Source organism: Aulostomus chinensis, chromosome 10 (assembly GCF_037954235.1).
Source record: "Aulostomus chinensis isolate RoL2024-O1b breed Wild chromosome 10, RoL_Achi_v1.0, whole genome shotgun sequence".
NCBI lineage: Eukaryota > Metazoa > Chordata > Actinopteri > Syngnathiformes > Aulostomidae > Aulostomus > Aulostomus chinensis.
The window spans coordinates 11,144,458-11,156,832 of record NC_141329.1 but is presented as its reverse complement, the minus strand read 5'-3'; the positions used below and the strand labels follow the sequence as shown (position 1 = coordinate 11,156,832).

General features: G+C 39.3%; 1 protein-coding gene across 1 annotated transcript in view; it reads right to left on the bottom strand.

Annotated features, from left to right (window-relative positions):
- Window positions 1–12,375, bottom strand: part of sorl1 (sortilin-related receptor, L(DLR class) A repeats containing) — a 73,462-nt gene that overhangs the window by 26,549 nt on the left and 34,538 nt on the right. Inside the window, exons 8-12 of the mRNA XM_086216017.1 lie at window positions 10,369–10,538; window positions 7,663–7,855; window positions 4,998–5,115; window positions 827–900; window positions 474–562 (exon numbers count right to left, since the gene is read on the bottom strand). Coding sequence (XP_086072143.1) covers window positions 474–562; window positions 827–900; window positions 4,998–5,115; window positions 7,663–7,855; window positions 10,369–10,538 — 644 coding nt within the window. The remainder of the gene's footprint in view (window positions 1–473; window positions 563–826; window positions 901–4,997; window positions 5,116–7,662; window positions 7,856–10,368; window positions 10,539–12,375) is intronic.

Here is a 12,375-nt window from a genome sequence, read left to right as displayed (position 1 = left end):
GTCAATCAGGCAACAAGAATGAGTCTTTTTCTTTTTCACCTAGACAATAACAAAAGAAACGTTTACTACAGTAAGAGAGTTCACCCCAAGCGAAACCAAAGAAGTGAGCTCTTTCAGTATGTAAACACGGCAAACTGTTTGCACACAAATACACTAAGTCACCTGCAGGGGAATATGAGTTTTGCGAGTTATTTGACAGAGGGCTTTTGTTTAACCCTTTCATCAATTTTATGTGGTGTTTTCCACAACTCTCACACAAGCTGTTCCTGCTGACTAATGACGACTACCATGGCAGTATGCGTCATTAAATGCACCCCACCCCCCACCCCGCACCTCCTCAGCCAAAAGCCTCTCTAGATTCCATGTTTATTTTGTTCAGGTGGGACCAAGAAAATGACATATTGTGCTTCTAAGCTTTAATGTGATTGATTTCTTGTCTAGGAGAGGAATATAAGTGGGCCATTTGGACTTACTTAAGATGTGTGGTGGCGCCTCCTTGTGCGATAGCCATCAGGATACCGCCATGGTCACCCCACGTGTAGAAATGTGGGCCTGCTAACGCCTGAATTACAGAAAAAAATTCTTCAGTGAATCATAATGGTGGGTAAGAGGACAAATCAGGTTAAAAAAGCAGCTTTTGCAAATGATGCACATGTTTATTTTCCATGTTTTTAAGAGCTATGGAGATGGACACAGTGCAGATATGTTCATTGTGGTCGGGCACTTTTACACTCATATGAAATTCATGCAGTATATTAAAACTCAGTGTTTGACAGAGAAGCTGTTTATTGTACAAGCTGTCATTTGTGCCACATTTTGAACTAACCTCTCTCCACCGGGCCCCGGCGCTGCTGGATACATACACATTGGGTTTGTTGGCCAGGTTCCTGCCTACAGAGCCTGCAACCGGAGGACATTTTACAAACATTCATCACACATACTTGAGTCACAGTTCTTACTTTTACATGTGGAAAATCCGCAACCAAAGAACTCAACAGGACAGAATTATGTATTTTCTTCATGTATGTGGCCTTTGTCCTCACTGTTTGATTAGGCATATCACCAGGAAGGAAAATTCTCTAGGAATAATTTTGAAATAAAGCATACTGTCATCAAGGGTGAATTATCATCATGTTGTAGGAATGATGGAACCAGGAAACACAGTGTTGTTTTAACAGTTTTTCTTGAATGTTGAGTTGGTACAACGTCAATGTGAGAAGTTACCTTATCGTGACCTACTGTAAGGATGTTTCATAATATTCTGTGGGGATGTGAATATCTCCACCTTGCAACAGTGCTGAAAAGCCAACAGCGCACGCATACTAAAATAGAGCAGTTTACCGCAGTGGTAAGTTTATAATACCTAGTTTGTGAAATTGAAAAGCAACTTAAGTTTCCCATTTTCCATGATGTGCCTCATTATGTCTGTCACATTCCACAGATATTATCAGTCAAGCGCGACAAGATATGTTTGCAAGCCAAAGAAAGCTAGGATAACCTAGCTTAAATATTAGCTACCTTGCTAAACTATTTAACCGAGTCAGTCACGGCACCATGAATGATGTATTGGCAGCATTAAGAGGGACTCACAGTTGTAGAGGCTTGTGGAAAGAATGTTATGTTAATATTGTTCTTGTGCTGCTTGCCATGCTTTTGATTTACTTAACGTTGAAATTGTTCATATGCCATTTGTTCCACACAATTTATAATAAAAAAACATTGAAAAATAGTAAATTTTTCTTCCTTCAATTTAAATCTTTGTAACAAGTTTTCAGAAGCATCCATCAGAAGCAAGTAGCAGGTATAATGGGCTGATAAATGGGTACTTGAAAGTTTTTATTCCCTAATCTCGAAATCGGCATCAAAAAAATCCATATAGGTTGGGCCCTAGTAAATAGCCTCAAAGAAGGACTAGCATGGCTTTAAAATAAGTGTTAATGAGGAGTGGATTAAGTCAGGTAAAATGTGAGAGAGAAAAAGATTGAAAATAAATGGAGAATGAAAGCTCAAGCTCTTATGTGTTTGTTTTCTGCATGTAGTTACACAGGGGTGAGGTGAACCCAATAAGTGTCAAGACATAAAAGGGCAAGCACACACAGCGACAGCAGATCACTCCATCCATCTGTAACAGCAGAATCTCTTGTCTGGATAATTAATAGCAGAAGTGTCAGACACCTGCTTATTCTGCAGACATCAATCATGTTTATCAAATCTCTTTTCAGGGTGAACAAATTAAAGAGGCACAGATTGCAATGAGACAGTAGTCATGTCTCTGTCCAGAGCTGTAATAACGCCTATGAAATGAATTACATCATCACATCGTAAAACACTGACTGTTTGGATATCACATAAAGAGGCAGACATCCGACATAATAAACAAAATGAAGCTGGCTAACGTGGATGTACTCTCTTTTTGTGTTTGTATGCAGAGTTCTTTCTCTGCTGTTTTTTTTTTTTAGGAATACAATTATTTCTGGCAAGCAACGACTCACAGTAAATCTTTCCTTCCAAAAATGAATCTTGTGCCAATGTATCCATTTTGGGGATTTTAATGCCAGGATGAGTGTTACAGTATCTTTTGAAACCAGAGGGGTTATAGTCTGAATATTCATATACACACATGCTGTGTGTGTGTGTGTGTGTTTGTGTGTATATATACCCGCACGCACGCGCACACACACACACACACACACACACACACACACACACGTATAACTATACATATAGATACATATATACATATATGTATGTATACACACATATAAATACATTCATACATTAAATCTTTACATATATACATGTGTGTATATATATATATATATATATATATATACACACACACACACACACACACACACACATATCACACACACAGACACACAGACACACACACACACAGACACACACACACACACACACACACACACACACACACACACACACACACACACACAGGAAGATGAGTAAGAAAATACCATAACTAATATTTAAATGTAGCAAAAAAGTTAAAATGCGCTGAAATGAAAAGCTCCTCCTGCGGTCTGAAGGCACGAGGCCATTATAAGATGTGCCTGTGGGGGTGAGGTGAGGTGAGGTGGCCTCTTTATCCCAATTGCATGATGTTTGTTATGATGTTTGGTGTGCTTGAGTGCGTGACGACGTGACAGGGAAAAAGCAAATCGGACCAAATTTAACCAAACTACAGATGGGAAAGTGTCCTGAGATACATTGCAAATTCTTATGTACAATAAAATCACAAAGCAAAATGAGCGCATGTGCGCAGCGTCCTGCTCCTACCGCCTGCAGCATTCATGGTGACAACATGAGTGGGAGTTGTTGATTGTTCACAGCTGGTTGATGGGAGCAGGAGCATGACGGGAAAAATCATTTTGCATCATAGACAGTTGGAGCAAGGCCATGAACACCACAAAGCCCCTCTGGAGAAGAGAATCCAACTTACCCAAATATCTGGCCAGCAGGCATGTACACTTGTGCATGTTCTCTGGCTAGATGCTCAAACCAGTGCACTGAAGGCAGTGTATTTTACTGTTTATCTTTCTTATCTATCTTCTCTGTTCTTGTTATTTTCCTAGTTTCTTCTTTGCTATGGATGTTCCTTCGGTTTTATGATGTGTCTTGTGTGTGTTGGATGTTTGTGTTTTGGCTTTATTTTTTGTTTTTGTTTTATGGACTAACATTTTGTCAGTTTCTTTATTCTTTCAGATGTATCTGTGTTTTGTCTTGATGTCCCTTTGTTTTGACAGTTTTATGATTTGATTAATGTTACTGTGTTTGGTCCAAAGGTTTCGTTGGGTTTTATACCCTTTTCCTGATTGCCCTTGAGCTGTATTTTAATAGATGGAATGAAATAGATCTTAACATTATGGTTTCAGAGGTAAAAAATCCTGCAATGTTACCATGGTCACATTAACAGAACTTGTCTCTTTCGGCCATTTTGAGTTTCAAAATTTCAAATAATCAGTTGAGACGAACCTGACTGCAGGAACATCTGAGGAGAAACTTGGAATATTTTGATTTCATATATTCACCAACATCAGTAACAAGCTAGCTATCAACTACAAAATGTAGTAATTGCAAAACAACGCTGGGTCAGAAATAACCTTTGCAGTGTTTTGTCAGGGGAGTAGTTTCTTTACTCCTAAAATAATTATTCTTGTACTTTTTCCCCTTTTCTCTGTTTTCCTGTAATGCACCCACACAAATACTTTATTCTTGTGATTCATTGCTCAAAGACTAACTTGATTCCTGGTTTAATCAGTTAACCAGCAACTTTGAAGTGGGATGTAAATATAATCACAAGTTTTTCGACAAAGATTCGCTGAAATATCAAAGAAAAAAAAAAAAGAATGCAAAATTTACTTCGGGAACCATAGCCCCTGAGCTCAATTTGAAACTTAAATTCAATTACTGGTGAAAAGAGGTGATTACATTGAATATATAATCCAAACTATTAATCATAGTATACTGGTACAGTTGTAATTGTTACGCTTTAATAATATCCTGATACCGAGGAGCAGTTTTTTCAGGTTGTTTTGTATGTAAACATGTTTGTGTATGCACATGTCCGCCCACATCCATTAGTGTGTTTGACCCATCGAGTGCCCGCCGGGTGCTGCGGCAGTAATTAGCCCATCTGTTTGAGAGTGATAACAAAGCAAATGGTGCCAGCAATTGCCAGTCTCTCCCTCTCTCTCTCTCTCTCTCATAAGAATTTAATTACACAGACTGGTTGGGTGAAAGGGAAGCAGCCCCACCACCACCGCTGTCTGCCGATCACATGGAGTCGAAAGATCTCTGGTAGAATTGGAGCTGAGTCAGAGATAAAACAGCTTCATGGCGGATTAAAAATAAGATTCCCTTAGTTTCTGTGGTCAATATCGCAGACTGTGCCTTTACATTTGACTGCAAATTCTAACTGTCCTTTACTTCAACACCTCCACATTTTTCTCCCTTAATGGAGGATGTTTCGGTCTCACCTGTGGCCATGATGAGTCCTGGTGCAGAGTCCTTGGATAAAATGGGCATCCTCCTCAGCTGGATGTTGAACAGCTGGCTCCAGCGCTGGGCCAGGTGGAGAGAGCAAGCTTTACTGAGCTGAAAGAGTAAGAGGAGAAGACAGTCAGAACCAAGATGATCTTGAGAGCTTGTAAAAGGATACCTCTGGGCAATTTTTCTGTTGTTAGCCATCAGTCACCATTAGCCTTGAGCTACATATATTTATATCTGCACGCTGGAGACACAAAACATTTTTTTTTATCAGTTCAAGACCTCTTTCTACGAGAACTTGAAAGCAAAATACAATTTTTAGGTGATTTATCACTTTGAAAAGTAAGCCATATCAGAAATACTTTGTTACCAAAAATATCAGGCTGCTCATGTTATGGTACTGAATTTCAAAAGGAAATATCACATTTCTGGTTGGTGAATAAAATAAAACACCAGTATCTGAAGACTAGATCCAATACCAGGATGCATTAAACAAGCTGCAAAACAAACAATCGTAATTTTTGATCAGGCTACCTTTTTTTTTTTTTCCCAACTAAATCAAGTCGAGTCCACAACATAAAAAGGACAGTAAATGCACATCACAAATTTCCAGAGGATTTAAAGATGCTTGTTTTGTTCAAAAACCTCCAAAAGTGCATGGACATGCACATCTGATGAACGTGCTGGACGACAGAATGAAACACAGACAAAGATCTGCACCCTGTAGATCCTAGAGATGATTTTTTACACACACGTCTACCCACATACATGCATAAACAGAACTTTTTTTTTCTTTTAAATTGCATTGATTTTTTTTCAACTTCAAAAAACAAGTGTTAAAAAATAGAATAATAAAGAACAAAAACCGTTGTACAAACTAGCTCAAAACAGAAATGTGCTGTACAGTAACTATACAATGTTTTTAAATTGGTTTATACTTCTGCATTCCTCAAGTTCTGAAGGCAATTCATTCCACATACTCGCCCCACATTTCAACTAGATGGATGACATGACAGTCATATTTCATACAAGCAAACTCGTGCTATCACTGACACTAATGAGTACTTTTTATTTTGCATTTCTGTGTCTCGCCTCACCAACCAAGGCCAGATAAACCTGTTATGGGTCTTCAGATGACTTCTAACCTATCTACCTCTGTGGAAAATGTACTCAGTCTTATTCAAATCGCCCTGGTCTTGAGGGACAGCTTACCAATGGAAGTTTGTGTTTGTTCATTAGAGGCGTTCAAATTGTGCGACACTGTTGCTCAATCATTCGCTCAATTAATTTCTGCACTGTTTGCTTCAGTGTAGCAATTGAACCGTCCTCTCCACTTTGGACAGTAACTAAATATTGTTACGTCTTCATTCCTTCACACAGTCTTGAGGTTTGTAACTGGCTAAAGTGCTGGCAGACATCGCTCATTGACTTCTCTGTGTGTGCAGTGGAAAAACTAACATACAGTATTAACTTGTATTGCAAAAGCATTACTGTGTAAACTGCCACAATATTCATCAATTTGATGAATATTATTCAAGTCGCTGTTACACCGTATAATCAGGGAAAATCCTCTTTATGGTTGAAAGCACCTGAGCGAAGTTAGGTAAATCTGTCTTTTCTGTTCACGCTTTGCCCAACTGTAATAAGCTGCTAGACATATTGAACTTGAAAACCTTCCCATCCCTTAATGTGTTGAAATAAGCTTTAGGGGAAAAAAACGTCATTACTTTTAAGAAGTCCCATCTTCTGCTGGGAATTTTTGTATTTTTATGCTATTTTCAGAGTTTATGATGTGAGGGGTTAGTCAACCTTTGTTTTCTTGTTTACACACACACACACACACACACACACACACACACACACACACACACACACACACACACACACACACAGGTGGTATGTCCCATTGGGATTTGAGTACTTCTGGTCCATACTAGGTACAGATGTTTCTGTACACTATCCCCGCCACTTGGTTGAGCCTCTTCATGTAAGCTTTTGCAGCTAGCATCTTACACCCCACTAATATGTGTTGAACTGTTTCAGGGGTGTTACACAGCCTCCCTAATCTGGTGTGGCCTCTATGGCTCTTGTGCTTAGGGCCTGCTGCTCTTGTGCTACCATGATGAGTGCCCAAGTGGTGTCTTTCAGTCCAGCATGTTCCAGCCATTGGTAGGTCTCGTTGATATCAGCCACTTCCTCAATCTCGTGGTTGTCCATGCTGTGTAGGGGCTTGTCCGTCCACGTCCTCCTCTCCCTCCTCACTCTTGGATTTTCAATGATTCATCCTGGACAGAGGCTCTGATGCTCACTGGTCCTCGTCCTCCTAGTTGTTGTATCTCATTAATCTCTAGTTGGGACAGCAGTTTCCAGTTATGGATGTTGGATAGGTCCCACATTCTCTCGATATATCCCCTCTCTCTGGGATTGCTTGTATAGACGCATATCAACAATTCCACATTTTCCACCCTCGTCCAAGCTTGTCTTGTTCCAGTGTCCCATTTCTCATCAGATTGCTCTGGTTCCCTAGCAACTGATGCGGACATCTTCTCAAAGATAGTTGTAACTTTACTTTGAAGTGAATATACTCATAGAAATAGAATAGAACAGAAATACAAATGTAATCATAAAATCTGAAGGCATTGGTGTAGGTCATACCTGGCAGTCTATAGTTCCTCCAAGGCTGTCGGCAGCAGGTGGCTGAAGAAGCTCCCACGTCCCTCCTTTGTCAAAAGTGATGACGGATCGCATGTTGTCCTCGCTGACTGACCCGTTGATGAGTGTGGCGATGAAGACACCACGCAGTCCCTCCACACGGTGCAGGTCTGCAAAAGGCTCATTGGCAAAGTATCTTAAACACAGAGATTCATCCTGTTAGTGTCAATGTATACTTTCTGACCAGACACACTGTAGTTGACAAATGCTTTGCTGACTCATGTCTTGCATCCATGTTTTTCTAAAGCACTCAGCCAATGCAATAGTGATGTATATGACAAAAGATGAATTACAGAGGAAGGGGGATTTTAATGTCTTTATCCACAGAGAGTTCCCAGAAATGATGATGAGCTGGACCTTTATCAACAGTTCTGCTCAGAGGCTTGGAATAATAAATTAAACATGCAAGATGTGCGATTATTTTCCAAAATGGAGCTAGTTTGTTTAAAGAGAACAGTGCATGAATGTGACTGTGTGCACAAATGTGGTTACGTGATTTTTGTGTGGTGTTTATTTAGTGTGCGAGAGAAACACAGTGCGTACTCATTACACCTTTTCCTGGCCCCAGTTATTAAAATTTGCTCCTAATTTAGACGCCAGGACAACAGAAGAGAGCAGACATGGCTGAAATTAAAAACACAACTGCTCTCATCAGACTAAAATGTGTTTATGTGTACAGCCCATATCTGTTTGTTTATCTTTTTAATCAGAATGTCATGCATGCGATGCCTTTACCACAGTAGTTCTAAAACTGTGGGGTTCGGAAATTAACGTCCACCACCTGCCAAATGTGGTGTGTAAATCTCAAAAGACAATTCGCCAACTGGCAGGCGAACGTTTGAACCAAAACAGTAATATAATCATAATGTACATGTTCACATCTAAACAAAAGTGCTGGAGCGCTGGAGACAGACTGATCAGACGGATGAGCTCAGACCAACTCTGCTGAGTGTTCTATTTTCTAGAGCAGCTTGACTCGTTCTCACCCTGCTGCAATAAAACTCTTTTACCCTGCAGAACACATCACACATCGACACTTCAGAAATACAGTCACATTATTTCCACTTCAGATAGATAACCAGCCATGACTGCAAAAGAGCGACTTCATGGCGCATTTTTTTCCCCTCGTGCACTCAATAACGTATTGTTAAGATTGTTTGAAATGGCAAGCTTTATCTTTTGCTTATTTTCCTGTGATGAATTGCTTAGGAAGTGCTGCTACTTAATCAGTTAATCATGTCACAGTGGCACAGGACCATTAGCCAAGTGCTTGTTTTGTTTGTTTTCATACCTAATAAAATAGTTAATTAACAGTAGTTGTATCTTTGCGTTTAATTATTATTAAACTTTGCACAGTCATTATAATGATTATGTAATTAGTTATTACAATTCTATAAAGCAAGATGATTAATGATGTCATGATCTAACAGAAACAAAGAGGCACAGGGATCCTGGGCTAATGCTGTTAGCGATAGCCACTGTGCCATCATTGGCAGGCAAACACCTGAGCTAACGGAACGACTGCCTCTGACAAAGAACACAGGATCTTCCTGATGTAATTATGGAGAGGACAGAACACTGAGGTACTGTGGCATCACATCAATATGTTTTCCGGTATTAGATAAAGAAAAGGTACACAGCCGTGTTTACAGTTCTACCATCAGTGCTATTAAGTATTTGTAATTATAAAGATGGAGGTCTTACAGACAATGACTCCCAGGGGTTGCTATGGGAACAACTGTGGTCAGTTTGCAGATTGCAATCAAGGTAACATGCATGCTGAACATGCTCTTCTACCTTCTTATGCTTCTTGTTTGTGCTACCAGAAAACAAGATTGTGGTGATTCAAATGCTGCCAACATTTAATGCATCCGCGGTCCAAGTTACCGTGTCACGGTTTGGGTCATCAATACGTCATTGCTTGCCATCTTTCTTTTAAGATGTGTGTGATGAACAAATTGTGGGAACTTTGCCCACCATGCAGCATGAATGTTTACACATTTGAGCTTGGTTTTGATAATGAAACCTGGAACAATTTTATTTGTCAAGCTATTAATTTTAATGAGCAACATAGACAGCTACATACCCCAGGTTCAGTAACTGGTTATACTAATGGAGGTGTAAGAATAATTTTAAAAACAAAGTCAAGGATTCTCAATCTAAAAAAAAACAAAAACAAAATAAAGAGTGTGGAGGTTTTATCTGTCTGAGGCTTGACCTTGTGGTAGAGTGTGACACTGTCACACAGACCAGATCTATTCCAAATGGATAGCAACATACATTCCTGTGGTACTCGTCGACAACTAACTAGCCAGGAGCAATGACTGTCTGTGGCGGCAGCAGCTCTTCTTCCAAAGACTCTCCTAATCAGTCAATAATGGATCAAAATAATTTGTTTGATCATCTCTTTAAGGGCTGATCGGATCTCTATGTGCTGGTGAAATTTAATCTCCCATCTGACAGAAAATGTGTCTGAAAGAGAGAGAAAAAAACAGTCTCTTCTTGCTGTAATCACACTGAGATCCACCTGCGGTTCATAGAGAGATCTCCAACAGGGTCAAGATGAAGTTGAGTGTCTAACTGACTGAAAAATGATGAATCAATGCTTCATCTCTACCCAGATTTTGAGAAATGTCTGTGCATGTGTACCTGATGAGTGTGTTGCTCCCGGAGCCTTCTGGACTGTAATATAGAACATTCTCCAGCGACAGAGAGAAGGACAGGCCCTGTGTGTCTGAGATGTACAGGTGTGTGACGTTGTTCAGGTGGTTCACACACACAAACACTTGATCCTCTGATGCATCAGCTATGTAATACTCCTGGAAGGAAGATAAGAACAGCGAGAGTAAGTTGATGGAGGATTTACACTTATTTCTAATAACCGACTTCTCATCAGACTGCAACTACAATATATTCTTGACACATATCTATGGTAATGTATTCTAAACTGCTGGTCTGCTAACTCGATTTCCCTGCAGCTTTTGACCTCTACGTCTCTCTGCAGCAAATAGAACATGACAACACGCAGCAAGTTTCATTCTCCACAGAAGGTGGGATCTGCCTGAAATGCCAGGAAAAAGGTGAATACATGAAACCTGAGAGTAGAATATTTCATCAGAGTTAAATACATATTAACTCTGTTCGTCCTAAGTTACACTGTAATGTCAGAGGAAGGTCACATGATCAAAGCCCATCTCGTGTCTCCACCAGAGGTTGCAGGTCCTCTTATCCCCTGAAATAATCTTTAATTACTAAGACATAACTCAACACAAACAGGCCACATCTCTCTGCATCTGATAGAATTAAAATGCATATTGAAATATAATCAAATGTGTGATGCATTGTCAATGCCATTGTTACCATACTTTTCAGGAATTGCTTCATTTTAATAAAAGATAGTTTGATTGCTATTTATTCAATTTAGTAAAACATTTTATTTTGAAAACAGTACTCTACAAATGTTTGTTTTTGTGTTTTTTTCTATGGCATTTTAGGATTAAACGTTTGAGTTGAGAAATGCATATTTTGAAATTCTCAGTAATTTGTGCATATTTTTAGAATCATAACACAATTTTTTACTATATCGTAATATTGGATGCAAACATCTGAGTTGTTCACGAAATCCTAAAACACTGACTATACCACTCTCATAAGGTTGCATACAAAGTGAGCCAAAAAGAAGAAAAATAAACATTCAGGTGTGTGGGATGATTCGGGCCGGTTGACGTGTCTGTCGGTACAATTCCACACCCTGTTTCCTGTTCGGGTAGTGAGAAGCTAAACGCATCTCCTCAAATAGTAGCCGTGGCTTTTGTTCATTTAGAGCACACAAGACAGCAGGTTTTTACTGAAGGCGAACAAATACAGACAAGTTTTTATTTCTCAATTTGAGAAATTTTTTTTTTTTACAAAGCCTTATGTTTCTTCAGGCCGCTGACAGCCTGATCTGGTGAGATCAAGCCGTTAGCACACAGACCAGAGTGTGAAGAGCACTTATTTTTCCCCTTTCATTATTCTCCCCCAGTTTTTCCTTCTGTTTTTGTTTTTTTTTTTTTCCAGTAAATGCCTCCCTCCAGCCAATATACTATGACTTTTAAATGAAGACCAGATTTCATTCAAACAAATATCATGTGATGGTGTAAAGACAAGTCCATCAAACCTATATACATTCCGTCACTCACCCGTCACTGAATAAATTCATTTATTGGCCGATTTGGCGCAGCCTACTGTATGGTGGCTCACGCAAAACCTTTTGGTCTACACATGGGTCATCGATATAAAGGCTTATGTTTGAGATGGGCCAGTTGTTTCCAATCCCTCTTAAGAAGCATTTATATTTTTTTATCTGATTTCTTTCATTTAAAAAAATGAAATTTCAGTCTGTTTCATGCATTTAAATGTAGTGAATCATGTGTCTGGATTGAGAACAGAACAATGCTTTTAGAGTAACAGCGTAAACACGTTCAGATTGTTTTTCCAATATGATGCATTTTAGGTGATTATATCAACTCAATTCGCTGTAATTAAGGTCGAGTCAGTTAAATGTTTTCTAGACAAAAGCGATCGGTAAAAGATGGATGAAAATTCTCAAAAATCAGGAATCAAAAATCAGAATCCTGTTATTGCTGCAGACGGGGCTTTCACAAATACTTAATG